Source organism: Aptenodytes forsteri, unplaced genomic scaffold (genome assembly GCF_000699145.1).
Source record: "Aptenodytes forsteri isolate BGI_AS27 unplaced genomic scaffold, ASM69914v1 Scaffold178, whole genome shotgun sequence".
In the NCBI taxonomy this organism is placed as follows: domain Eukaryota; kingdom Metazoa; phylum Chordata; class Aves; order Sphenisciformes; family Spheniscidae; genus Aptenodytes; species Aptenodytes forsteri.
In genome coordinates this window covers 211,845-237,250 of record NW_008795136.1, presented here as the reverse complement: position 1 = coordinate 237,250, position 25,406 = coordinate 211,845, and the positions used below count along the sequence as shown (strand labels likewise).

The 25,406-nt window shown below is 48.4% G+C and overlaps 2 protein-coding genes across 2 annotated transcripts in view; one reads left to right on the top strand and one right to left on the bottom strand.

Moving 5' to 3' along the window:
- The window catches only part of LOXHD1 (lipoxygenase homology domains 1), a 134,545-nt gene extending 130,139 nt beyond the window's left edge, over positions 1 to 4,406 (top strand). The window contains exons 39-40 of the mRNA XM_009278427.1: positions 1,203 to 1,364; positions 3,926 to 4,406. Coding sequence (XP_009276702.1) covers positions 1,203 to 1,364; positions 3,926 to 4,406 — 643 coding nt within the window. The remainder of the gene's footprint in view (positions 1 to 1,202; positions 1,365 to 3,925) is intronic.
- Positions 4,407 to 13,503: 9,097 nt separating this feature from the next.
- RNF165 (ring finger protein 165) overlaps positions 13,504 to 25,406 on the bottom strand; it is a 13,533-nt gene continuing 1,630 nt past the window's right edge. Inside the window, exons 2-9 of the mRNA XM_009278451.2 lie at positions 24,876 to 24,975; positions 24,362 to 24,671; positions 22,152 to 22,277; positions 18,492 to 18,621; positions 17,376 to 17,480; positions 16,752 to 16,847; positions 15,464 to 15,570; positions 13,504 to 14,284 (exon numbers count right to left, since the gene is read on the bottom strand). Coding sequence (XP_009276726.1) covers positions 14,167 to 14,284; positions 15,464 to 15,570; positions 16,752 to 16,847; positions 17,376 to 17,480; positions 18,492 to 18,621; positions 22,152 to 22,277; positions 24,362 to 24,671; positions 24,876 to 24,975 — 1,092 coding nt within the window. The 3' untranslated portion in view covers positions 13,504 to 14,166. The remainder of the gene's footprint in view (positions 14,285 to 15,463; positions 15,571 to 16,751; positions 16,848 to 17,375; positions 17,481 to 18,491; positions 18,622 to 22,151; positions 22,278 to 24,361; positions 24,672 to 24,875; positions 24,976 to 25,406) is intronic.

Below are 25,406 nucleotides of genomic sequence, written 5' to 3'. Positions count from 1 at the left end.
GTCAATGACGTGTGTGTGTGTGTGTGTGTGTGTCCTTTTGTATCAGTATGTACAAACGGGCTGCTGGCGAGCCCCCGGGGAGGCCCTGTATTTTTGAGCTGGGAGGAGCAGAAGGAAGCTGGAGGTGTTTTTAGTTCCTCTTACAGCATCTCACTGGCAGTGGGAATCAGAGAGAAAATAAAAATAGTTGGAGGCTAAATGTTGTCAGAGCTGCTCAGATTTGACTTTCCAGATGAATCTGGGGGGTAAGGCTGAAAGATCACTGTCACGTGAGGAAAGCCGAATATCAGCCTTGTGTGCAGACGAGCTGGAGGACCATCTATGTAACGTGGGGCAGATTCCTTTTCCCATGTGGGACCAAAGTGGTGCAGATGTGAGATAGGTTTTCTACTTTGTTTAAGGACACAGCACACCCTTAGGAGATGGGAACCTCTTCAAAGCCACGGACTCTGCTGATGTTCGGTTGCTTTGCAGGGAGGAAAGGTTTCTCTTGTGGCTCTGTAAAGGAAGGTGAAATTACAGCTGGTGTGGACTCTAGTATGAATGGCTGAAATTTCATATGAAACATGAAAGATCAGGAGGAGCTTCCTTCTGACCTTCAGCTGATGGTGTCTACAGTGGAGTTAAAGACACCACTCTCCAAAGCATTAGTCACAGTCCATCCTTGGGGGCAGGTTTGAATAAGGACCAGTCCAAGGAGATAAACCTAACAGATACGCAGGGGACATGACAGGGAGCCAGCCAAGGGTTTGACAGAGACCTATTGTTTCTCTAAACTGTTTTCAAGCTGAGCTCCAGGAAGGGTGGCTGAACTAGCAAATTTAAAACAGCTATGGTGGGTAGATGTGTAACAGATACAGTATCTGTCAAGAATGAATGAATAAGTGCCGGAGGGGAAATTAGTAATTCTTTAGCTTCATCTGTAATGAGGCAAATTGATTTTGTATGTGGAACAGCTCAAGTTTATCCTGGAAAGTCCTAGTGGCAACAATTTAAAGTGTCACCCCTAATCAGAGAAAATACTAAATTTAAATATGGAAATTATACTTTGTGTTGAATGATTGTAGGTTAAATCAAATGACTTTAAATGAAGGCTTATCTTTTATCTTCCGTAGCCATGTGCAAATTACTTAATGTCCATATGAGACAAGTCACTGCCGTCCTTCAAGATACTAACTGAAACTGCTCCCTGTTTCCTGCAGGGGAGCAACAGACTCATTTCAGTTTTCTTCAAAGAACATTGGTGATATTGCAGCCATCTGCGTTGGTCACTGCCCAAAAGATGGGAAGAAGTCATCTGCAAAAGCTGATGTCTTCTGGCATGTCCAAGAGATTATCATTACAGAGATGGAGCTTTGCAACAAGTAAGTGCCTTCTCATCTGCAAGAAGCTGCTCCAGGAGGGCATGGGGAAGCTGAGCAGCTCTGCGTGCGTCCTCCTGAAGCATTTCAGACTTAAGCAATAGCGGAGAGTCTTACCCTTTCTGAAAGCTAAGGGCAAGCTGTTTGGTGTGTTAGGTACAGAACGTCCCTGCCTGACTTGCCTGTGCAATTTCTGAGTTGTTAGAGAGAGCATTTGCATGTGCAGATAAGTTTATAAACAAGTTGGCTGGGGTGAATCTCGCAGCTATGACAAATTAATGTCTCAGCTTGTGGAAAATACTTAGACGGACTGAAATTTAAGGGGTTTGTAGGATGCTCTGCACAGAGTGGCTGTTAGGTAAGTCTTGTAAAATGAGCTCCTAGAAAAAAGTGGAGGGTAAGACAAAACCTGAACCTCTGATTCAGACCAGTTTGGTTGAGAGACCCTTCTGGTATGGTCCAAAAGGCCCACTGGAAATGTTGAAGTCATGCAGCTCAGCTACTCTGATTTGAATATTACTGAAATCTGCCATGGCTGAAAAATTAACATGTCTGAAGAGCCCTGAGCACGTCAGGTCCTACGCGCTTTGGTCTGAGCCCTGCCTTTGGAAGGGGTGACGTTCACGGCTCAGGGAGCAGATAGCACAGGAACTATGCAGGAACCGGAGAAGATCATCCATTTGCAGAACAAACTGCTCTTCAGAGAAAATATCCACAATGATAATTGTGGATTTCTTTTCTTTTCAATGATATTTCCATTGCTGCTAAAGAATTTAACTGTAAAGGCTTTGTTCCAGCCAAGACAATTGAGTGTTTAAGAAGAAATCCTTGAAGTGTGTTTTTTTTTTTAGAAGCTGAGTCTCTCCTAGCAAATTAATCAGCCAGCAGAAGAGCCACAATAATATTTGCTGAATGAAAACTCAGTCAATTACGTACTAAAACGTGTTCTTTTCTCCTGGTGGGGAAAAACCTGGAACCCTTAAAGTCCAGCTGTGCAATCAAATCTGTGCGCTAAACTCACTGGGAGCATGCTGAAACTGCTGAAACAGTATGTTTTGAAGGGGCCAAAGATCTTCTCGTAAAGCCCCAGTTTTCGTATAGTTGTTTTACATTAAAGAGGGCAGCCAGGAGATACCGGTAAAGCCTGCAGCCCATCATTGCACTGAAGCAGGGCTCCAGCTCTGCAGACGCAGCACTTCACAGCGGTGTTTGCTCTGCAAACGATCAACTGGAGCAGATTGCACCGTGAGAGCAAGCTCTCGCTTCAGCTATTCCCAATCCCAAACATCCAAAAAAACCCACCCAGTCAAGCCAAAGACCAAATTAAAAGAGTTATGAGATTGCTGCAGCAATAGTTTTGAATTATACTGGGATTTTTGCCTTATAGTAGTAGATCTTAGTATATGAAAGGGCTGTATTTAGAAGCTTTTTCTTGCAAATTCCTAGAAAGGTCATCTTTTTTCTTCTTGCCCCTTGTGAAGACTGGCATGCTCCATTATAACCCCAGACCATGAGATATTACATAGCCCAGGAAATAAAACTGCAGCATCAGGCAACCCCTCCACCCCACTCTCATGCAGTTTTTCTGTCCCTGAGCCTAAAATTTTGCTCCCACCAGAATTTCTCGTTTACAAAGCTTCTTTCCAGAGAAAGGAATGCTTTACTTTGGCTGCGGAAAATGTCAAAAATGTTGGAAGTGCTTAATAAGCACAGTACTGCTGGAATCGCAGTAACCCTTCCTCCAGGTGTTTATTTTACGCACACGCACTGCAATCCAGCTACACTCCCTCCAGGAGGACCCGCTGCAGCTTGGTGAAGGCAGGGGAGAGGGAAAAAACTCATTTGGGAATGATCTGCATCATTGGAAGTGAAATACATCATTAAAAGCAGAGTGCTCCAGCCTCTGGCCGGGTGCCAGGTACGCGGTAATTTATGGGTGCGCTGTGATGTGCTCCCTGCACATCACCAGAGGCAGCACTGCAGAGCCAAGGGCTTTCGGCATCTGTTACCTATCATTTCTGTGCTCGATGCTGGTTTTTTTTTTTTGCTTGCTAAGGATGGGCCGGGATAGTGAGGGGGGGGGGGGGGGGGGGGAGGGGGGCTTAACCTCCTCCTTCCGTCTTTCTCATTCCCTTTTTCCTAGTACCCAGCCCAACCTTAACCATACCATCAGTGAGGATAATTGCTGATCGCCCTGCTCCCAGACCAGTTATACTCAGCAGCGCTGGGCTGCGTTAGCCGCGGGGCTGATTGGCCCGTCCTGCCTCGGTGGGTCTGCAACTGAACGTGCCATTGCACAGACAAAAGTGACAAGTGCCCCACGCCAACCCTCCCATGTGCGGGGTGTCTGTGGTTGTCTAGGGAGATGCTGGGTTTTCCAGTTGCAGTTGCAATGTTCAATCACGGCTGTCTTTCTAGAGGGAAACTCTAGTGCTAGCACATATATGGAAAAGTACAGAAACAGCATTAATATTGGACAATTTAGTAGCTTACCCAGTCCGTAACATTTGCCCAATAAAGTGGCCATCCATACCATTAACATGCTGCTAATTTTCCTTCGGCAGATACTTCTTCAGGTGCAATGTGAAAATCCCTCTGCGTTACAAGAGACGGGACTACAAAGTCTTTGAGTGTGCCAAGGTCACCGAGAGCTTTGCCAGCAAAGCCCGGAGCTTGGTGCCAGTCAAATACGAGACCATCGTGGTCACAGGCTTTGAAAAGGGCGCGGGGACCAATGCCAACGTGTTCATCACCATCTTCGGCTTGAACGGGGACTCGGGAAAGCGGGCGCTGAAGCAGAAGTTCAGGAACCTATTTGAGCGGGGCAAAGCCAACAGGTTTTACCTGGAAACGCTGGACATGGGGGAGCTAAAAAAAGTCCGGATTGAGCATGACAACAGCGGTCTGGCACCAGGCTGGCTGGTGGAGCGGGTGGAGATCACCAACTCGGCGACCGGCGTGACCACCATATTTCCCTGCGGGAAGTGGCTGGATGAAAACCGGGGCGATGGGTTAATCTGGAGGGAGCTTTTTCCTAGGTACTGAGGAGGGCAGGGCTGCAGGAGGGTTTTGGTCACTCCGGCATGCGCATTTTTCTCATTATACTGTTTTATATTGCGTTTTACTTTTTAAAACTCTGCCTTTTATACTGAGAGATTTTTAGTAGCAAGACGTGCTTCCTGGGTTAACATTTTGTAAAAGTAATACTGCTTTTTTTAAAGCGTGTATAAAATTGTGAATTAAATAAATACATTTCTCGCTTATTTATGATTAAAAGCCACAACCAGCAGAGCCATAAACTATCCTTTAACAGCTCAGATGCCATCTTCTGCTTTCAGTGCTTTGCCCTGCCGGGGCTGGGAAAGCCTGCTGGCCTACACCACTGATGGGCTCCCCTTCTAGATGAGTAAAGAGGATAAGAGAATTGAGCCAATATATTTAAGAAAAATGAGTTTGGAGATCCCAGTTTCTCCCACTTCTGACAACTGTGAACACTGCATGTCCGTACACACACATGCGCACCTCCAGAAGGCACCGCATCGAAAGCAGTGGGCACAGCAGGGCTTTCTGCAGGGAGGTTGGGAAAGGACCCATTATCCACCAGCCAGGTCTCAAGGGGTGGGATCTGGGTGGCGTTTTCCACCCATGGGCTTTCCCCCGCAAGCCAGACCCAGCCCTCGGGCTGAATTCGTCCGGGTCTGCCTAGAGCTGAGATCTACAGTTACGGCAGCTGCAGCAAAAGACCTACCAGATAATCAATTCCACTGCAAGGAAGCTGTGCTAACTATATTCAAAGCTGCCTCAGGATAATCTTACCCTATATGGCCTGAATACCAACTCTGTTTCAGAGCAGCTGCCATTCATTTTATTTTTTTTTTCCTTTTAATAAGGATTGCTCTTTTGATTTTTTCTGTGGTGGAGAAGGGTTTTCCCAGCCACAATAAGGGCCAGTGCTCCTGTAGATGAGCTCTTCCCAGCTACTCGCATCTCTACAGGTACCAACAAGAAAAGCTGTTCACAAATCGTTGCTTCTGGAGCCCCGTCTCCCTCCCCAGGGAGCAAAGCAGCGACACATCCTTCAGAGGAGAAAGGGGGGTGTCTGAGCTGCCATAAGAAGAAGACCTTCCTCCTGGCCCACCTGAGTCCTAGGAGAGGTCATTCCCCCTCCCAGAAACTGGTTTTAAACAAGCACTTTGTGCGGATGGGGTTCAAATGGGTCAAGAGTGGGTTAAACCCGCTGAGCCCACCCACCCCATCAGTCCCTGGGTTGAGGATGATGCATGCTTCCGCTGGGACGTGACCTGGATGTGCCTGGCCACAAGGCAGGACTGTCCCACTGCTGAATCCCTGCCTGGTCACGGGCAAAGGAGGCCCCAGCAAAGGCTAGTGATGCTGAGACAGGAGTTAGGGGTGTACTGCAGGTGCTGTCGATTGCTCCTGGATATCTGAAAGCTGCTGCATCCCACCAAAGCCACGCCAGGGAAGTACTGCATCTTTATTTTCCACAGCAGGCACCACCGAAGAGACTTGAGCTTATTCAGGGCTGTCTGTGCCAGCTCACAAATAATAGCTCAGACTAATTCATTTTAGAAACCTTTATGGTAACTGATGGTTTTGGAGTGGAGCAAGTTGCTTAAATGAGCCCAGTAATCAACCTCATCAATGATCAACTACTCGCTGATGGAAATAATAATAGCAGCCTTTACTGCCTGTATTCTCCCTCCTCACTGCAGACTGCTGCTACCAAGCTCTGGGCAAGGACTGAGCCGGGAGCTCACAGGAGGAGCAGAACAGACCTCAGCAGGCCTGAAGGCGGGTGCTGGGGTCAGCAGGCGTGTTGCATCCCTGGAACCCTGCTGGGATGGGGCTCGGGCTCCCTGGAGAGCCAGGGGGTCCCACGAGCAGAGTCTGGATCATTTGCTGTTCCTGCGCTTGTGCAGTGTTGTTGCAAAGCAGCAGTTCCCCAGTGAGTGTTTTGAAACAAAAAAAGGCTCAGGCTTTTGATCTCTCTGCTTTCCCTCCCACCCCAGTCTACCAGGGCTATGAAAAAAACCTCCCTGTCAATAGATTTGTCCCATTTTTAGACAAATGTGTGCTGCAGTGAAATAGGAGTTTTTCCCATTAAGATGCTGTAGTCCCAGCATTTCCAGTTGGCTTCAGTCAGCACCCACTTGGTGCGGAGATGCCAGAGATGCTGGTTTTGCAGCATCGCTGCATCGCAGCAGTTTAACCCCTGCCAGCCCCTGAGCAAATTCACCATGACACACGCAGGACCTGTACTGCTCCATGCTTCCAGCCCTTGGGAGCAGCGAGGCAGCTCCTGATCCACACACCATCCCTGCATGGGGCAAGGAGGAAAGAGAAATCCTTATCTTGCATATGAGATGTGCTCACATCTGGAAGCGATCACACGTAGCAAGTAGCTACAACCATGGATTGAGGTCCTGTTGAAGCAAGAATGAACATCTTCGGGGTCACCAAATCACTGCGTAGGTGAAAGATGGGATTGCAGATACCTGGGTTGTCATCAAAACCACCTGCCATCCCCAGACGGGCATGTTCAACACAAAAGCTGTGCTGACCTCCAGGCAATGCTGCCCTAAAAAGGGCCAAGGGGGAGTTTGCTGATACGGGGTCAGCAACCTCACTGCCTCCCAGGAAGGCAACCTTGGCAAAGCATGAAAAAAACTCTTGCTTTTTTTCTTCTAAAGACTTCAGAAATGTCCCTTGTTTGTGCAAAACTCAACTCCACCCTGGCTCTGGGGAGTCGTTCTGTTGCTACAACAACTAATGCTACAAAAGTAATAAGGCAAGAGTGGAGTTTTTCCAAGGGCGGGATTTGCATTAAGCTGCTAAAACCAACATGTTCTTGGCCAAGCGGAGAACTGAGGAGGAGAAAAGCCAAAATTGTCCTAGGGCTGTGCCTTTTGCAGCGCTCAGGCAATCTCTGCCTGCTGGGGCAGAGCTCCCCGAAGCTGTTGGGCAGATGCGCAGCTCTTCCATCCCCTGCCACTCTCTACCTTTTTTTTTTTCCCTCTCTTTGTTTCTTAATTGGTATGGTTTTAGTGCACATGCCTTCCGTCAAAACCATTAATGTAAGTGAGAAGCAAGAGCAAAGGAAAAGGATGGTGACACCCAGCAGGATTCTTCAAAACCAGGCTATCCCATCGTCTCTGTGGTCCCCATCATTTTAGAAGCCCAGTGAAGTGCTGTGTTTGTGAAAGCACTTGGGTGCCGCCAGTGAAAACAAGTATAACCGAGGAGTCCTTTGCAGAGTTGGATGCTAAGAGGGACTGGTTGTCTCTTGCTGCAGGACACAGAGAATTATTTGAAAACCTCTAAGAAATTGTTGTGAAACATTTTTAATAGCATCAGATACCTACACCAGCCTTACATGCATGAAGACAGAATAACTGAGGGCTGTGAAGTATCCATATTATAATCTCCCAGGCCCCACTGTTATGTGTAAGAGGCCCATAGAAAAAAACCTCGTTAAAAAAAAGAAACCAAACCAACAAAAACTTGATATTTACTGATGGGGTTGTACAGCTCTGAGCTGCAACCTGTGGGCCAGCTGAGGATTTAGATACTACAAAACACAAAGAAGGGCTAAGCTTCCCGACCCCGGGCAGCTGCTGCGAGAGTGGATGCTCGCAGCAAATAAAGATGTTGCATCTTGGCCCGTGCATTATACCTTAATGGGCACAACCCCTCTCCCTCCCCAGCACAGCCACCGGTTACTGCTCGCCGCACTTGGCAGGGCTGTTATCAGATCGCGGCGGCGTGTTTACTGTGGCAGCTTTGAAGCAAAACCGATTGCCATCTCAAGCAACTCTCTCAGCACCGTTACCCTTTCGAAGGACATCAGCAAGATCTCAGCGAGCGACTGAGATTTTCCCCAGCTGGACCAGCAGGTCATTTTTAACCTGTTTTCCGTTTTTTGAATTTGTAAAAGCTTCCTGTAATGGGGCCTTCGTATTGCCTGAATACGGTGCGTCCCTTATGCAACATTTGCTGGATGCTGGAGGAGCCGGCAATTCCCCTCGGCTACGGGAACTAAATCTCTACAATCAGCAGCCGCCTGTCTCCAAGGCTTATTTAGTCTAATCACATAGTCGAAGCTGGGGACTGGTCTCTGCCTTTCTACGTGAAATGCATGAGGAGGAACAGCCAAATTGAGAGTAGGTAGGAGGAGAGACCGGCACCATTCATTGAGGGGAAAAAATAAAAGTGCAAGAAGACCCATGAAATGAGCTGTGCAGGATGCAAAGTTGGGTGTATGGCCCATTGGATTCTCCAACAGGTAACAAAAGGATTGAAAATACCCTCAGATATATCTGTATTAGTTTGGAGGATTTTTTTTTTTTCCTTCCAATAAGTTTCTCTTTCCTTAGTCATTAAACAGGAGACCCACGTGGAGGGAGATGCTTCTCCACCGGGAGGATGGAGGACCTGTCGGTATCTCTGCAGGACTTGCTAGAGATATCCTACAGGCACCATGGGATGTGTTTAGAGGAGAAATCTCTTTTTAATACGCAACTTCCAGCCTGGTTCTAGAAAGTGATTTTTGGTTCCTAATTACAAAACTGATGCCACAGGACATCACGCACAGTGGTGTGCCCAGTGTGGAGAGCCTCACCTCGTCTCTGCCATGGAGCTTAAGCACCAACAGCCTCTGCAAACCAGCTGGGCAGGGTATTTTATGCCCCAGCGGTGTCTTTTTCGCACATCAAAGTCCAAAAGCATAAGCAGTGAAAGAAGAATTGACTCTGACCCAAAGAAACAAGAAATGAGCGGTAAATAAAGACCAAGTGATCGCCCTGCCAGGTGACTTCTGTGTGGCACCGGTTTATAGTTAGCAATGCAGTTTGTTTTATTAGTTATAAATAAAGTACAAAAAATCCACCAAAAGTGAATCTAAGCATTTACACAATTTCTAATGTCTTTTCATTTCTTCAATGCACTATTGCTTTAATATTAATAATAAATATTTTTCTAGCTTTCTTCTATAAAATAGTCTATGTAGCAAAATGTTGCACAGCACAACAGAACAGCAGTAGGAGTACAAAAATGTGGGTGATCCTTTCACCAGCCCAGGTCATTAAAGGAGAGGATTTTTGTTCGCTCATTCCTTGTTTTACTTATCCCTTTTACAGTGTCTTTGTGGGGGGAACAACCGACCCCCCTGTCCCCACACGGCTCAAAACCGCAGCTCCAGGCTTCAGGGGAGGAGTGTTACAGAGCAGCAAGGAAAAAAACACAGACAGATTTTAAACCCAGGGTAAGGCAAAGTCAACAAAGCAGAGCAGCACCCTGAAGGGACAGAGAGAAAAAAAAATTAAGGTACAGTCATTATTTTGTGCCTTTCTAACCCGAAAGAGAATTGCATCCAAAGTTTTTTGGGGGGGACGGACGGCTACTGGCTGAGCACGTGCATCGAACCCCACTTCTGTCCATGCATGGCCGAGCATCTACGCTGACCAAGAGCGGTTATGGCTTAAAGCTTAAAATATTATCAAAGGTGCTCTAACCCCCTTGCGAGGCTTGAGCACTTGATATTCGGGAGCCTTTTGAGAAAGGGCAGTGCGTTGCGAGAGCGGCGTGGCCATGGCTGGGGGTGGGGATGCTTGGCCACCGCTGCAGGAGCGGGATGTCAGCTTGGGGCTGGCCCCCTCCTTGGGGACAGGAGGGCTCCGGTGCAGGTCCCAGCTCTACAGTGGATTAAAAAGCTTCAAGTTGAGGTTTCCCCCTCAACAGGGGGGATGAAACCAACCGTAAGGTTTTCAAGAAGAGGGATTGTGCTCCATGCGTTGTTTTGCGGCTGGGTTATAGCAAATGCCCACGGCCAGGCATTACAAAGGGATCCCGAATCGCTCCCACATCCATCCCAGTCCCTCTCAGCTAGACCAGGGGTCAACACTTATAAATTGCAATGAATCCCTTGGTTTTGTTGCCTCCAAGCTCAGGCTCAATTGATTGCCTCCTTCATCCTCCCTGCAGCGCCCAGCTGGGTGCATGCACAGAGGGTGAAAAGAGCCAGACCGAGCACCGATAGGCACCAAAAATTGAACAGAGCCACCACGCCTGGGCTTCCTGCCTCGGCTTTGAAGCAATTTGCAGAATCTTGCACTAAATGCATGCATTGCCCCAAGCACAGCCTTGTAGCGGGGGCCCGCCGGGTGTTACTGCAGGGTAACGCATGCAGCAAGAACAGTAGCATCACCAGCGGCGTCGGGGACAGGGCGGTAGCAGGAATCGACCGAAACGTTTTGGTTTTGCAGAGCGCCGTTAATGGCCTTCAATGCGCAAGGACGCAAGTGAAAGGATCACCAGAGTTTGATTATGAGTGCAAATAATATTCATATATATGTGCTAAACACAGTCACTATATTGCAGTTTTCCACTATGTCACAGCATACAGAATCAAAGGTTTGCATTTTTATGGAATGTATCCAAGGTAACAGCACCACAGTAATACAGTTTGTAATCACACACCCTGATTTTTTTCTCTTTTTTTTTTTGACAAGATAAGCATTACCCCCCACATCCCATGTTTAATTTTTTTTTTAAAGTACCGATGCATGCAAAGCATTCCATTCCCAGAAACAATGCAAAAATGAGGTAATAGGAGTAATAAAAAAAATTAGTATTAATTTCTAAATAAATAAATTATAATTAAAAATGCAAAAAACAACTATAAAAATAATTAAATAAGAACCCACGATATCTACAAGTTAGTCATAAATTATGATTGTTAAATATAAGGCATTTAAACTCACAAAACCCTGTAAACTATCAATGTTTTGTTCCTAGATATTTTTTGTTGTTTGTTTCATTTTGTTTTTAGACTCACCCTATTGTCGCAACCTACTCGTACAAATTATTTAAACGCAAAGGAACCTGACACACCGATGCAACTCCAGACGCTGTAAATTCGCACGCACCTCGGGATCAGTCACTCACACGAGACCACGGGAGTTTGGTGCTTTTCTTCACCAAGGTTGGTTTTTTTGTTTTTTTTTTTTAAAAACTGTGCTTGTTCATTAGGCAAATAGTAATACTTTCGCATAGGCTTTAAGAAAACGCGCGGTTCGGAAGCGCTTCTCCTTCCCTCCCCACCCAGCCAGGGTCCCAATTGCCCCGTTCCTCCCCCTGCTTCGCCCCCAGCTCACGCCTGGACAGACCAGACCGGATTACAGTGTATTTTACCAGCAAAGCCTTGCTTTGCTTGTCCATATTATTAGTAATATTAGTATTATTTTTAATGCTGCTTCAATCTGCTGCTGCTGGAGCAAGCCCCATAGGTATTGATGGACCACTCCTTGACCCAAGGAGTCCGCAGCCCTCCGGTTGGGGCTGGGACTGCTGAATCCCCTAAGAAGCCATTGCTTGCAGTGGGTGGCAAATATATCACAGAATCACAGAATGGTTTGGGTCGGAAGGGACCTCTAAAGGCCATCTAGTCCAACCCCCCTGCAACGAGCAGGGGCATCCTCAACTAGATCAGGTCGCTCAGCGCCCTGTCCAACCTGACCTGGAATGTTTCCAGGGATGGGGCATCCCCCCCCTTTCCGGCCAACCCGCGCCAGTGATTCACCACCCTCAGCGTGAACCATTTCTTCCTTATGTGCCACCATGTGTCCCCCTCCACTCCCTCCTACCTCCATGGACACAACAAGAGAGGGGCTCCTGCATCCTTGCACCCTGCGGGGCTCCCCTCTTTCCCCCCCCCCTCCAGTTGGTAAAAAAAAAAAAAAAATCCCTGGGGTGCCTCTGAGGTTGGTGTTTTCCAATTACAGCTCACGGGAATCCCACGATCTCTCCGACTCTCTCCGACAGTTATTTATGATTGTTTCTACTCAGAGAGCATCACTTGGCTCCAGCGAAACGGATGCTCAGGGGAGCCAGAAATCATCCCCACCTCATCAGCATTTTCAATATATAATGTTCCCGACTAATTCCCCTTGCTCCTTGGTATCTTTCTCTTGCTCCCCTAGTGTGCAATGATTGTTTCTACTCAGAGAGCATCACTTGGCTCCAGCGAAACGGATGCTCAGGGGAGCCAGAAATCATCCCCACCTCATCAGCATTTTCAATATATAATGTTCCCGACTAATTCCCCTTGCTCCTTGGTATCTTTCTCTTGCTCCCCTAGTGTGCAAAAAAAAAAGTATTTAAAAAAAAAAAAGAAAAAAAGGGGTTTTGGTTGTGAACGGTTTCTCCACAAATCAGAGATGTGGGAAAAATACTTTTTGCATTTTTACATACCAAAGAAAGGAGAGGGCTTCATCCCAATTGGAAAAAAAAAAAAAAGTATTTAAAAAAAAAAGTATTTAAAAAAAAAAGTATTTAAAAAAAAAAGTATTTAAAAAAAAAAAAAGGAAAAAAGTGGTTTTGGTTGTGAATGCCGGTTCTCCGGAGGGTTTCCAGCTCGGTCCCTGTGGTTAGTATGCTGAGGTCTTTATTTCAGCGGGAGCTTGGATCACAACAGCCCATTCCTTTGGGGACTACCTCCTAATTCTGTTTTGGGCATTAACGCAATTAGGTTTCATTTGAACAACCACTCCGTTCTCCGTACAGATACGGCCTGAAATGTGTATACAAACACAGGCGGGTGCAGGTGCATGTGCTTTGAGGCAGGGTTACAACCCAGCCCCTCCGGAAAGCAGCAAACCCCCCTCCCAACCTGCTGTCCCCTCCCACACCAAAATGCTCATGGCTTCAGCAGTGCCTTGCGAGCATCGAGTTTTCTCCCATCCTGTTATCAGAGATGCTTTTGCATGGGAGAGGAGTCGGCAGCGTACGTCTCTCAGCACCTCTCCAGCATTATTATACCCCAAAGCACAGCTATAGGCGCCGACTCCAGTAACCATCATTTTGGAGCAGTGCTGGCAGCGGCTGCTGAAGCCAACCAGCCTCGCAGTTCACTGGAGAAAGCGTCATGGACAATGGCAATCATGAAGACAGCCCTTCCTTGGATTTCGATATGCCAAGCTACTTCGTTAAGATATGGAGAGCAAAGAAACAGCATCTACTCCAATATTGTGCCCCCACAGAAAGTGTCCAGCACCAGCAGATAAGCAGGAACGAAGCTTCTCCCTATTGCTTCATTCATTTCATTCCCAATTTTTATTTTTTTAAGCTTCTCTAAATTTGCAACACACTGTAAACGCAAGGAAAGGAAGCACACGCGGCTGAGGCAAAGAGCGCAACCCTTCTGACTGTAAACAGGATTTTGCTTTTTCGCCTCTTCCCCCCCAAGGGTGGGAAAGCTTGACCTCTTTATTCCACCTCTGCAATGTATTAATCAGGCACCAAAATAAGGAATCTATGAAAAAATATTTGGTGCAAATTAGGTAACAGCAACATGTCCACCACAAGATGAGTAGGGCATCAAACACAACATTTCTTAAGCTAACATGCTCCAGCTGCCATCCATAGAAATAGCTAAAGGACCCCTAACATGTTTCTACGTATTCGAGAGGTATATATACAATCCTCATGAAATGCAGGATTGACAGGCCAGACTACCACAACTAGTTCCTTCATGTTCAACACTAAATCTTCTGCAGCACGGGGTCTCTGAGCTCCGGGAATGCCAGCTCCCTTTCACCGGGCCCGTATCCTGCGTATGTGCAATATCTCCTACTGCTAGATATTGTACCGCCACCTCCACCTCCTCCTCCTCACTAACGTGCCTGCAGACTTTTCCTCTCAATCAAATGGCTCAGAAGGCAAAAATTTTGCTGCAAGGATTTATGGCCATATGACCTGGTAAGGAAAATGGTGTGTCCAGCCAGTCCTTTCAGCTGTCCGAGCCAAGCTGTGTTTCAATGTCCACCCTGCAGATCGGGCACTTCTTGCTGGTGGCCAGCCACTGGTCCACGCACACTTGGTGGAAGAGATGCATACAGGGCAACCGCCTGCAGAGAGAGAAATACCACCCCGTTAGGATGGAGGAGGTCCAGGGGACCAAGAATAGCCAGAAAGCAGCAGCTGGGGCTGCTTCAAACATGGGGGAGCACCGATGTAATGACACCAGTGCTGCCTAGGTCCTACACCCTCCCCCAGCCACGCCAGCTCACATAGAGCAGTAGGTCAGGGATGGTGTCCTTCTTGGCTAAAAGCCTTTTAGAAAACCCCACGCCCTCCTGAATTAAGTTGTTCCAGTTATTAATTACCCTGGCTGCTGCTTTTTAACCGTTCAGGAGTATTAGGTTATACTCCAGAGCCTCTTGGTTCTTCACCATTGTGACTTGTTAGCAGTCGGGTGGGTCCCCAACGCTCCCATGTGGGTGTCTGGTGTGCCCCAGGGAATGTGGTTGCTTTTCACCCACATCACCTTTGTCATCTCTTCAGTCACCCTCTTGAGCCAGAGGGACCCTGAACCACAAGGACCCACGGCAAGAGGATCAGAGTTTTCCTTGATGGTTTAAGGCAATTAAAGGGTGAGGAGCAGGACCAGGTAGTGCAGCTGCACTGCCCACCTGCAGCTCCTTCAGCCGTGGTAGCTCAGCCCCTTGCAGTTGCTTGTCCCCATCCTCTGTCACAAGCAGAGATTTGACCCAGCCAAGAGCCTGGGGACGTCTGTGAGGGATAACCGGGGCTTTGTTGTTGGCTCAGGATGGCTCCCTGTGACCGTGCAGGCAGAGTAATCTCACTTATTCTACAATGAAGCAGCTCTGTCCTGGCCACAAGCCAAACACCCCTGGACTTCACACCCACACTCCCTTTTATCGTACTTTGGTCATCTGTCAAGCTCAGATGTTGACGTTCCCGAGCTCCAGATGGCTGTCTGAGACCTGGGACCCATCCTTCTCTGACACTTGCCACCTGGCCCATTGGCGCAGCCTTGAAGCAGGTGATCCAAACCCAGGAGATACTGTAAAAACTTGGCCTTCCTGCTGCTGCAGAGCTCTTCCTACCTACAGCCCATACCAACATCCATCTAAATGGCATTTGGTTTCCCAGACCCTGCGACAGCCCAAGTGAGTTATCAGGACGAGAGCAGGGACAACCCCCCCAGCGCATGGCGACATTAATCCCGATAAACGCAACTCAGATGGCATTGAGGGGCAGAGGAGCAGATGGAAGGATCGTACCTGACGTCTTCTCCGTCTTCAAGCATGGACAGACAGATTGTGCATTTCTCGTCGGTGTCTGACTCCTCTCCATCCTCTTGCTCAGCTTTGCCCTCCTGCGGTCTTCTCTGCAGCAAGGTTGAAGACATAATTTGGTTAGGACTTGACTTTCTAATGCTCTCCCAAGCCTGGGTAGTTGCAGGAAGGCAAATAATAAGAGCTTTGTCTATCAGCCAGATCCTCCAGCTTGGGGAAGCCAGCCCAGCGAAAACAGCCAGTGAGGGGAGGATGCCACCAACATGCTGCTGGTCGGCACGTCTCCTCCTGGGACCACTGGCAGTGGGGCTGGTGCTAGTGCCCCAAGGAGCAGCCTGTCCTCTGCTGCCCTAACACAGCCCCCCCACACCTCCTCCATCCTCCTTGCAGTGGGGATGGCCCCATGGTCTCCTTTGCTGGAGGCTTCTCCTGGAGAGCCCAAAGCATGTGGGGCCACCACTGCCAGGAAGGGCAATCACTGTGCCCCATGCCAGCTTGGCCACTGGCCCAGCCCCACACTGCACCATGGGGCAGTGCTTAACCTGTCAGCTCTCCCCTTTTCTCTTCCCCCCACGCGTCCGTTCCTATTAATATCATTTTTCTGGATCCACTGGAGATGCAGGAGTTGACTCACTTCCAACCTGGGCAATGCAATGTCCCTTCTTGTTACTGCCCAGCCGGGAATGACCAACATGTGAAATTACTACGCAAACAAGCACTTTTCCCATTTTCTATTTAGCATGACCGAAAAACATGGCACCCGTTTCCTTATGGGCAGGAGATCAGCTCCAACAGAGGAGACACCTCTTGCAAAACGAGGGGAGGACAAGCTCCCCCATGCCATGGAGCCAGCGCCCTCACGGCGGGGCGTGCGGGCAACGCCGCTTGCATGCAAAATGGGGTGGGTTTGCATGCACAAAGCCCCCTTGGTGTGAGCACTTTCTTACCAGGTGCGGACAGGGGGGAAATTGCACCCGCTGGGTGGGAGAAGGTTGAGACCCTTTTGAAAATTTGGCCCGCAGCTTCCTAGCCTAGAAGTGAGAAACAGCCAGCTGAGCTACACCACCGCTTCTGCCCGGGAGCCCCACAAGATATTAAAGCACCAATTGTGGATTTTACATTCCTCCCCTATTTTGGGGAACATTGATAGCGCCAGTTTGCCAACCCTGAGGATTGCGACCCACCAAAGTCATTCCTTCTGTCCGCTCCGTGCCCACAACCCTTGGCCAACTGAGGGGGGCTGGCAGTCGTGCCACGGTTTTGGGGCACTCACCTTCTTGTACTTGTGGGGGAAGGTGAACCTCTCGATCGTGTTCTGGACGGCGCCCCGGCTCACGCTGCCCAGCCTGTCCTCTAGCTGCAGCAGCTCCTGCGGCGCAGGAACAGCAGCAAAGCACCATCAGCATTGCTCCCGGGGCACGAGGTCCCATCACCCCACCCCACCTGCTGGGGACCAAGGCTCCCTCCTGCCCTCTCCTTGGTGGAAATGTCCATCAAACCCAAATCAGCCATGCTTTGATGATGAATCTGAGCCCTGGCTCTTGGGCTAGTAAGTAAGGGCTCAAGGCAGAGAGCTTGATATCCAATATTTCAGAAATTAGGGTGGAATTTGAGCTCTGTTTGACAGGCTGGGAAACAAAACCCCACAGAACTGAAGCACTTTGTTCACAGACATGAAGTGAGCCAGAGTCAACCTGAGCCAGACCCAGGCACCCTGGAGTAAACCATCTTTTACCAAACCCACTCAACCCCTTCGTCCCCCAGTAATTACTAAAATAGCCGCAAGACTCAATGCAACTGCCGTGCCACAAAACAGTCTTACAAGTTTACGCCAGAGCTTGCATAGATTCCCAGCACTTAAAAATTTAATAATAATTCCAGTCCCCAAGGTACGTACTTCATAGCTCTCCCGCACAGCGGACGTGTGCCTGCTTGGGTTCAGTCCCTGAAGAGCAAGTAACTGAAGCTGAGGATAAGGGTAATTTCTGATTTCGTGAACAACCTGCGAGAAGTGAGGGAGAAAAATAAAGCCACCTGTACTTGCACACAGAAATCCCTTGTGTACCCTGATTTAACTCTAGTGCTTTAAAAATTCAAAATGAAAGAGCAGACCGACACCTTCCCCAACGGAAGCCTTTTAATAAACAAAAAATGAGGTTTTATTAAATAGATCTCCTATAAATGATAACTAAGAACATGCGTTTCTTCTCAATAAACTCTCTGTTATAATAATTCCTATCGCATCTAAAACATTGCAGTTCCAAACTCTCAACATGGATTAGCTTAAAAAGAGATTTTATTTTATTTAGTTTTAAATGGATGGATTTCTCTTCATGCAAGCTTTGATTTTTTAAGCCTCACTGTAGCTCACAGGTGTCAGGGTCCGACTACGGTCACGAGGAAAAAACACCCTCGTGGGATTTCTGAGGATGCTTTAAGGATTAGCAGTGCTTGGCATGGCTTAGCTCCAAATACAGCACCCTGCTAGGAGAAGGGCCAGCAAATGACCCCAGTCAGCCCATCTTCTTGTCAAACCCCATCTCCACCTGTGGAAGAGGTCATGCAAAAGCTTTACAGATGGCATCAAGGCTGATGTGGAGAGCAATGATGTGATGAGGGATGGTCCTCTGGGCTGAGCCCAGGGAAGGAAGTCACCTACTGCCAATCCTTCTGCATACAAAAAGTCCTGGGAGCCCACAATTTGTTCCAGTATTAATAATATTATTGGTAATAACTGCTGAGTCTCTCACATCCTGCCCAGGATTTGCAGACCATCTTCTGAGCGTGGTGCTGCATGCGATGGACCGAATCTTTCCAGAGCAGCTGAGCTTTTCTTTCCTTTCTCTAATCCAGAGTGCAATGATGCAACATTATCCTTGCAGACTCTCCCTCCCACGGCCAGAGATAAGTGGGATTCACAGAAGACAGGTGATAGAAAGATAGCAGCCTTTATTTTGACTGCCTTCTGGCAGACAATGCATAAAACATTTCTCAGTAAAAGCGTTTCACTTACCATTTGCGTCGAGGATGTGCTTCTGGGGAAATGGTGCATCCGAGGTGTAGCTAAGTAGTGCTGATAGGGCTGAGGGACTGGGCGGACCTGGAACTGGGCGTGAGTCAGTCCCGCATCGACACTGAGGTCCCTGTGGGCACGAGGATGAAGATACGGCTTTCACTGCAGGGTTTTATTGCGTGGCTTACAGCAAGTCAGGTCATGCTCACAGGGCAACCTCCACTGGTGGGCTCGGGGCTGCTGTGGGTTCCTCAGCCCACGGTGATACTACTGCTTGGAAGGGAGTTTCCTCCAATTTGGGCAATCGCCCACCGGGCCAGCACGAAGCAGTGAGGGGTTGCTTTTATGCCAGTTAGCGTTTGTGTTAGCCAGGGTCAAGAGCTGCACAGACGCAGCCTGCTAATTTCAGAGCAAGAGCATTTTGGTGGCTCCGATCGATACCCAGGCTCAGTAACTCAACCCGGCCAGACCAGGTCTTCCCTGTGCTGCCATCACTGCAAACAATTACATTTTGCCTTGAATATTTTGCAGGAATACAGCTAATTACTCAGGGGACACACTGATGAACCATTCTGGGTAGCTGTTAGGAGCCAGCTAGGCACCATCCGGGGGCTTTTTGATGTGCCTGCACTCTCCTTGGAGGTCTCCCCACCCAGGCCATGGTAGGACTCGGGGAGACAAGGGAGACTGCACCTCACGTGAACCCAGCCTCAGGGAACTCCAGAACTGCTGTTTGTGCAGAAAATGTAAAGGTTTTAAGAAATTTCTGGATGAGACTGCTGTAGGAAAGCGTGTTGCACAACCAGCAGGCCAACGCCAATGAAGCAGGACATCCCCGATGGTCCCACTTGCCCGCACGTGGCCTGGCCCGGGCAAGCAGAGCTGGAGCTCAGCTTGGTGAGTTTGGGCACTTTCTTCCTCCAGAAAAATAACTCAGCTCAATCCCAGGACCTGGCATGACCAAGATCCCAGCAAATGCCGCAGCTCTGCCCAATCCAGCACGCAGAGACAAACTGCAACCCCATCCCCACGCCATGTGGAGGGGACGGGAGGAGACCTAAGGCAGCATCTCCATCTATAATCCAATTAGCTGATCCCTCGTCTCTCCAGCCAAAGAGTGTCTCAGCAAACAAGTGCTCTGAATGTCATTCACTTTATCATAATTACAAAAGCCGGCGCTCTAATAACCATTGTCTTCACATTTGCCAAAGCTAAGCTAATTAGAGCCCAAGGGTGGCTTCCCGTTTCATCCTCGCACTTCTCTTCCCCTCCACAGAGGACGGTAGCAGCGAGCACCACGGCTTGTTAGGAGCAACCCAGACGTGTCCTCCAGCAGCTGTGTAACTGTGTTCATCCAACAGCAGACATGAGGGGACAGTAAATGCAGAAATCCTTTACCCAGAACAGCCTGTGTACCAGGCAGCAGCTCCAGTGCTTCAATACTCCCCAATAAGTCTCCCTGCAGCAAGCTGAAGCAAAGAGAGGGACTATATTTGCTGGCCCTGTGCTAGCCACGTCCTAGACAGACAAGATTGGCAGAGGATAAAACACAGCAAGCAACTGGCAGGAACACAGCCAGGGTGAGAATCCTCAGGACTGAGCATTTCCAGTTCCCGTGTCACAATTTTGGAGATTTATCGAATTGCTGAAGACTGATCCCAGGTGGATGGAAGGCTTAACTGGAAATCAGGAGGCTTTGAGTCCATTCCCAGCCCTGTCACTGGCCTGATGTATGACCTTGACCACTTCCTCCCTGCCTTCCCATCTTCCCTGTCTACAAAATAGATGCGATAATCCACAGAGTGCTTTGAGATCAAGGACTGAAGAGATCTCTCAAAGATGAACGGCCGTTATTAACTTGCTCAAGTAATTGCAATAACAGCACTGCTGAACTGTTTGTGCACCGGTGCATCTAGATAGTTAAAATCAGATATTGAGGCTCCTGAAGTGATGCTGTGGGCCTACAGAAGGGCCCAAAGCAGAATACTTCATGGAACAGGGTTTTCTCAGGGTTTGCAGGTGAATAAGCAGAGCACATTAGCAGAAGAAAACCAGAACCAACCATCACCTTCTACATGGTGTGTGCTACATGGACAACTGTACAGCATCTTGATGCTCAGGTGCGAGGTTCAAGAGCTATGATGCCTATGGTACACGGGCTGCCAACAACCAAAAAGTGAAAGATAAGGACCCAGATAACAGGTTGGATGGTCGTCACTAAATGCAGATGCAGGAGATGATTTAAGGAACCAAATGGGTGTTTATTTCTTCTTCACCAGAAGATTTTAATCGAGGCTGGGCTGTCTGAGATGACTGATCACCTCCAGATCTTCCTTCCATCCCCATTTCCCGCGACAGTGCCTACCACCTACCGCCTCCGAGCCAGCGCTGCTGCTGCTCGTGCAGTGGTAGCACATTAGAGGAAAGTTTTTATATCTGTCACTGGGCAAAACTGTACATGTGCCCCAAGGGGAAGTGAGTCACCCAAATATATGTACACAGTATATGATTTCTGTCATCGCCACTCCTTAGGTTTTATAAGGCTATGGAGCAACACAGGGGGGAAAAGGAGGGAGGAGGAGGGGAACATAAAGCGATGCTTTATCAGATCCTTCTAACGGTTATAATTAAACATTCTGTGCTGAAAGAGAGGCAGAAAGAATGGTTCTATCCAGATGGTACGTGAACCGCTTTGCAAACTGATCCGAACAATGTCATCCCGGCCAAATTCAGCTCACGGTGGTGCCAGTAATGGGAACACCTGAGAAGAAAATGGCAGAAGGATCTGGCCATATTTTAGTTTGTATATTATTACCCCGGAGGGGGAAAAAACCCCAACCCTGTGTTAAAAGGACTCTCCATTTGCAGAGCAAAGTGCTCAGATGTTAGGAAATGCCATAATTAAGATTTCCTGTGACATTTTCTTTCGGTCCCCTTGTGCATATACATTGCGATTGTCTCTAATTACATGTTCACATGCTATTTTTTCCATTCAGTGCACAGAATGGACTTTGCTCAGCTAACAAACAGCTACTCAGAAGTATGTTTTTATTTTCTTATTCTTCCAAGTAGGGCCCCCATACCTTATTAACTGTGCAAGAGCTCAAAACCTGCTCTGAAAGCGAAACGATCAGTTCGCTGCTTGGCTTTTCCAGGGTATCGAACACGACAGTGGGAGAACAATTAACAGCTATTAATTCATTCACACCACCCTGTGGGGAAGGGCAGCACCGTGCTCCCTAATTTAGACCACAGAAAAAGTTGTGGCCACTGTTTTTTGAGTGCCTGGTGGACAGCAGAAGATCTAGTTCAGGCAGAGACGTTGGTCTACGGGAAAAAGATCCTGTCTGTGCCCTGCAGTGGGAAAAGCCCCTGGAGGAAGATTAATGCTTGGCTGCACTCTACATCCATGGATGGAGAGTTATGGGCAATATCGATGCCTCGATGTTATCATATACATGCATAAAGGCTTTAGCATGCACCTGTGGCCCTCCCAGAGATGAGTTTTCCCATTGCACGCTCCCCACGTTGTATCTGTTGAGCTGCACCATTAGCTTTCATGAAAGCGTTGATCTGTGATGACATTCAGCAACCCCTGCAGCCTCCCCAGGACTTTTTAAAGACCTCATTCAACACACAAGTGAAACGTGGAAGACTTACCAGTCCGTGCCTTCAGCTAAATACCTGGGCTGGGGCCCCATGGGTTGTGGAGTTTGCAGTTGGTGGCTGAAGTCAAAGCTGGGGTGTAGCCGGTGAGGCTGAACGGACATGCGCTCTTGAGCCCGCCTGCGGGGAGGAGGAGACCAGCAGGCGAGTTAGCCATGCAGGGGGCACTGGTACGTACGGCTCCGGCTCCGAGCCCGTGTCAATAAACCAGGGGAAAACCCAAACAGTTGGGCTTGTGAATATGTGTCCCGGAGAAAAGAGTCCAAGCAGGTGTCAAGGATAATGGAAAAAGGAACCCAGAGCTATGTCACTTACTCATGGTCACCACAGACATAACTCAGACCTCCACTCTCACCCCCTGTAGCATCCACATACACTCAGTTTACAAGAGATGCTATTTCGCGGCAACATGGAGAGAAAAAGAGGAAACCAAACAACTTCTTCCCTGGAAGTTTTGTACCATTTGCACTGTTTTCTTTTTCTCCACTGTCAGCCCCATAAACAACACAAGACAAAATGTGTCCCTGGTTCAGCCGTTATCCATCATCATAAAGAAGCTGCAGGTTGTCTTGTCTCCCCGTGCAGTCCATAAACTCCTGGGGAACCTCATTCATAACAGGATTACTCAGGAGTAACTGAAAGCAGAATTTACTCTCGCTGGCCTTTGCCAACATTTCTCTGGATGATGGACAGGCCAGCCTGGGATCCAGCTCCTTCTCCCCCAGCTCTGCTGCCTTTACAAGCAGGGAAAGGAAAGTGGTAGAAAATACAGCGAGGTTTTTCTAGGGATTTGAGTCTCTTCTCGTGATTATTGCCCATTTGGACTACTCAGGGAAAGAGCACGTGCTTCTTCATCAGTGTCCACATTTGGAGAGAGACAAGGTGGATGCACGAGCAGGATTTGCACTACAAACAGACGCATGCCCGTTGCTCCCTGCCGAGTCCCTGCTTACCAGCGGGGCCATCGCAAAGTAAATCTACGGGAAACCACTAGAGCAAATGGAGCAGAGAACTGCTAGATAAAGAATTTTTCATGCAGCCACAGCTCAGAGGCTTCACTTTTAAAGGCATGACCCAGAATCCCGTTACTGGGACCTCATGCCCCACACCTATAAGGTTTCTGACACCCTCCTCTGATGCAGCTGTGCCTTCAGAAACAGCCTGTGGGACCGGGCAAGGGGCTCCTGCCCTTTTCCACACCACAGCCCACTTACAAATGGAACACTGACAGCATTTACCAAAGCAGCTTCTGCGTGGACTTGTGTTCCGTGCTTTTATTTGAATTCAGCTTATGACTAAGAGAGAAACACTTGTATCATCAGTGCCTCAGCCTCGCACATATTTGCTACCCAATTATTAACTAATCATTAAATTCACCTAAAATCCAGCTTATGCAAAACAAAACAAGGATGAGAAGAGCACACAATTTTCAGACAGAAAGACTATGGAAAGAAAGTGTTTTCTGTCTGCAGCATTCTTTCCAAATGAAGCATTATCACAAAGACTCATCCTCTGATTCTTGATCCATGGGTACAACCCACAAATAGCTTCCATATGTTTCCAAAAAAAGCACTCCTCTCCTACGTGCTATCTAAACCCCTCCTCAAGAAACACAACCAGGACAAGGCCAGGCATCCATTTCCACCTCTGCTGCGTTACAGTAATTCTCTCTGCAGTCGTCAGCCCAGTCTGAATTTAGGCTGCTTTCCGTGACTGAATGTGCTGCAGGTCAACAGCGTCATTCCCTCATAGATCTGGGAAGCCTACCTAGACCCAGAGGAGCAAGCTCTTCATGTGTAAAACCTGACAGGACAGGTGGATACAATCTCTTACATGGTTTTGAAACAGCAGCTATGAGGAGGTAGCTTGTGCACGCAGTTTATTGCTCTCTCTGCCATGCAGGACAGGTTCACTGCAACACCAAGGTGTTACCACCATGATTCTCCTACGAGTGACAATAATAGGTGACCTTGGGACATACTAGATGAGCACAGTATGGATCCCCATGGGAAAGGTACACCTGCAGGTGCAACCTGCCCTTCAGCTTCCCTTCTGGTGGATGCATTTTAGTGGTACACAGATGAACTTGTGAAGAAAACCCAACATTACTAGCACATACTGCCGGGGCTTTGCAGAAGCCACTTTGCTGAAGTGAGGCTGATGTAGCTTCTCAGCATCCTTCGGGACGAGTAAGACCCCCTTACCTGGGATGGGGCATGAGCCGGCGGTGCTGTGCCTCGAGGAGCTGCTGCTGGAGGAGGTATTGCTGGTGAAGCGCCTGAGGTAGGAAGGAGGGTCCGGCCACGTCCTGGAAGGGCAGGGCTGGCACCGGCGCCAGGGGCTGGTGCAGGGGGCCGCTGTGCTGGTGCGCGGGGGCCATGTGGGGGGTCAGCCCCGGCTGGGGCTGCACTGCGTGAGGCAGGGTGAAGTCGGCGGAGAGCTGAGGCTGGGGACCCAGGTGGAAGTGCCGGCAGGAGGTAGCATGGGGATGCTGAGACCTTTGAAAAGGAGCACCTGGAAGAGAAGAGCATGGCCGTCATGGGGGCCAGCGGCAGCCGGGGCACCCCAGCCCAGTGGTTGCCCATCCAGGGCAAGAATTGAGCAAACAGCTATTTCTCTCCTCTGCCAAAAGGGTTAAAAAAGAGAGAACAGGTCAGTTAACGTTGATTACATGGAAAAATGTTGTCTTTGACTAATAGTTTTTCTCCTCCAAAAAACATTGGAACCAAAACATGGGTTTGGGTTCAAAGTGACTTTTTGGCTCCAAATTGAAGTGTATACTGATGAAAACTGCTTCAGCTTGTTTTGGTTTGCCTGTCTTAAAGAGAAAAGGAACAAAAAAGAGAGAACAGGTCAGTTAACGTTGATTACATGGAAAAATGTTGTCTTTGACTAATAGTTTTTCTCCTCCAAAAAACATTGGAACCAAAACATGGGTTTGGGTTCAAAGTGACTTTTTGGCTCCAAATTGAAGTGTATACTGATGAAAACTGCTTCAGCTTGTTTTGGTTTGCCTGTCTTAAAGAGAAAAGGAACAAAAATTTTAATAGGGCCTGTAGCGATAGGACAAGGGGGAATGGTTTTAAACTAAAGAGCATAGGATTCAGACTAGATAGAAGGAAGAAATGTTTTACGCTGAGGGTGGTGAAGCACTGGCCCAGGTTGCCCAGAGAGGGGGTGGATGCCCCATCCCTGGAAACATTCCAGGTCAGGTTGGCCGGGGCTCTGAGCAACCTGATCTAGTTGAAG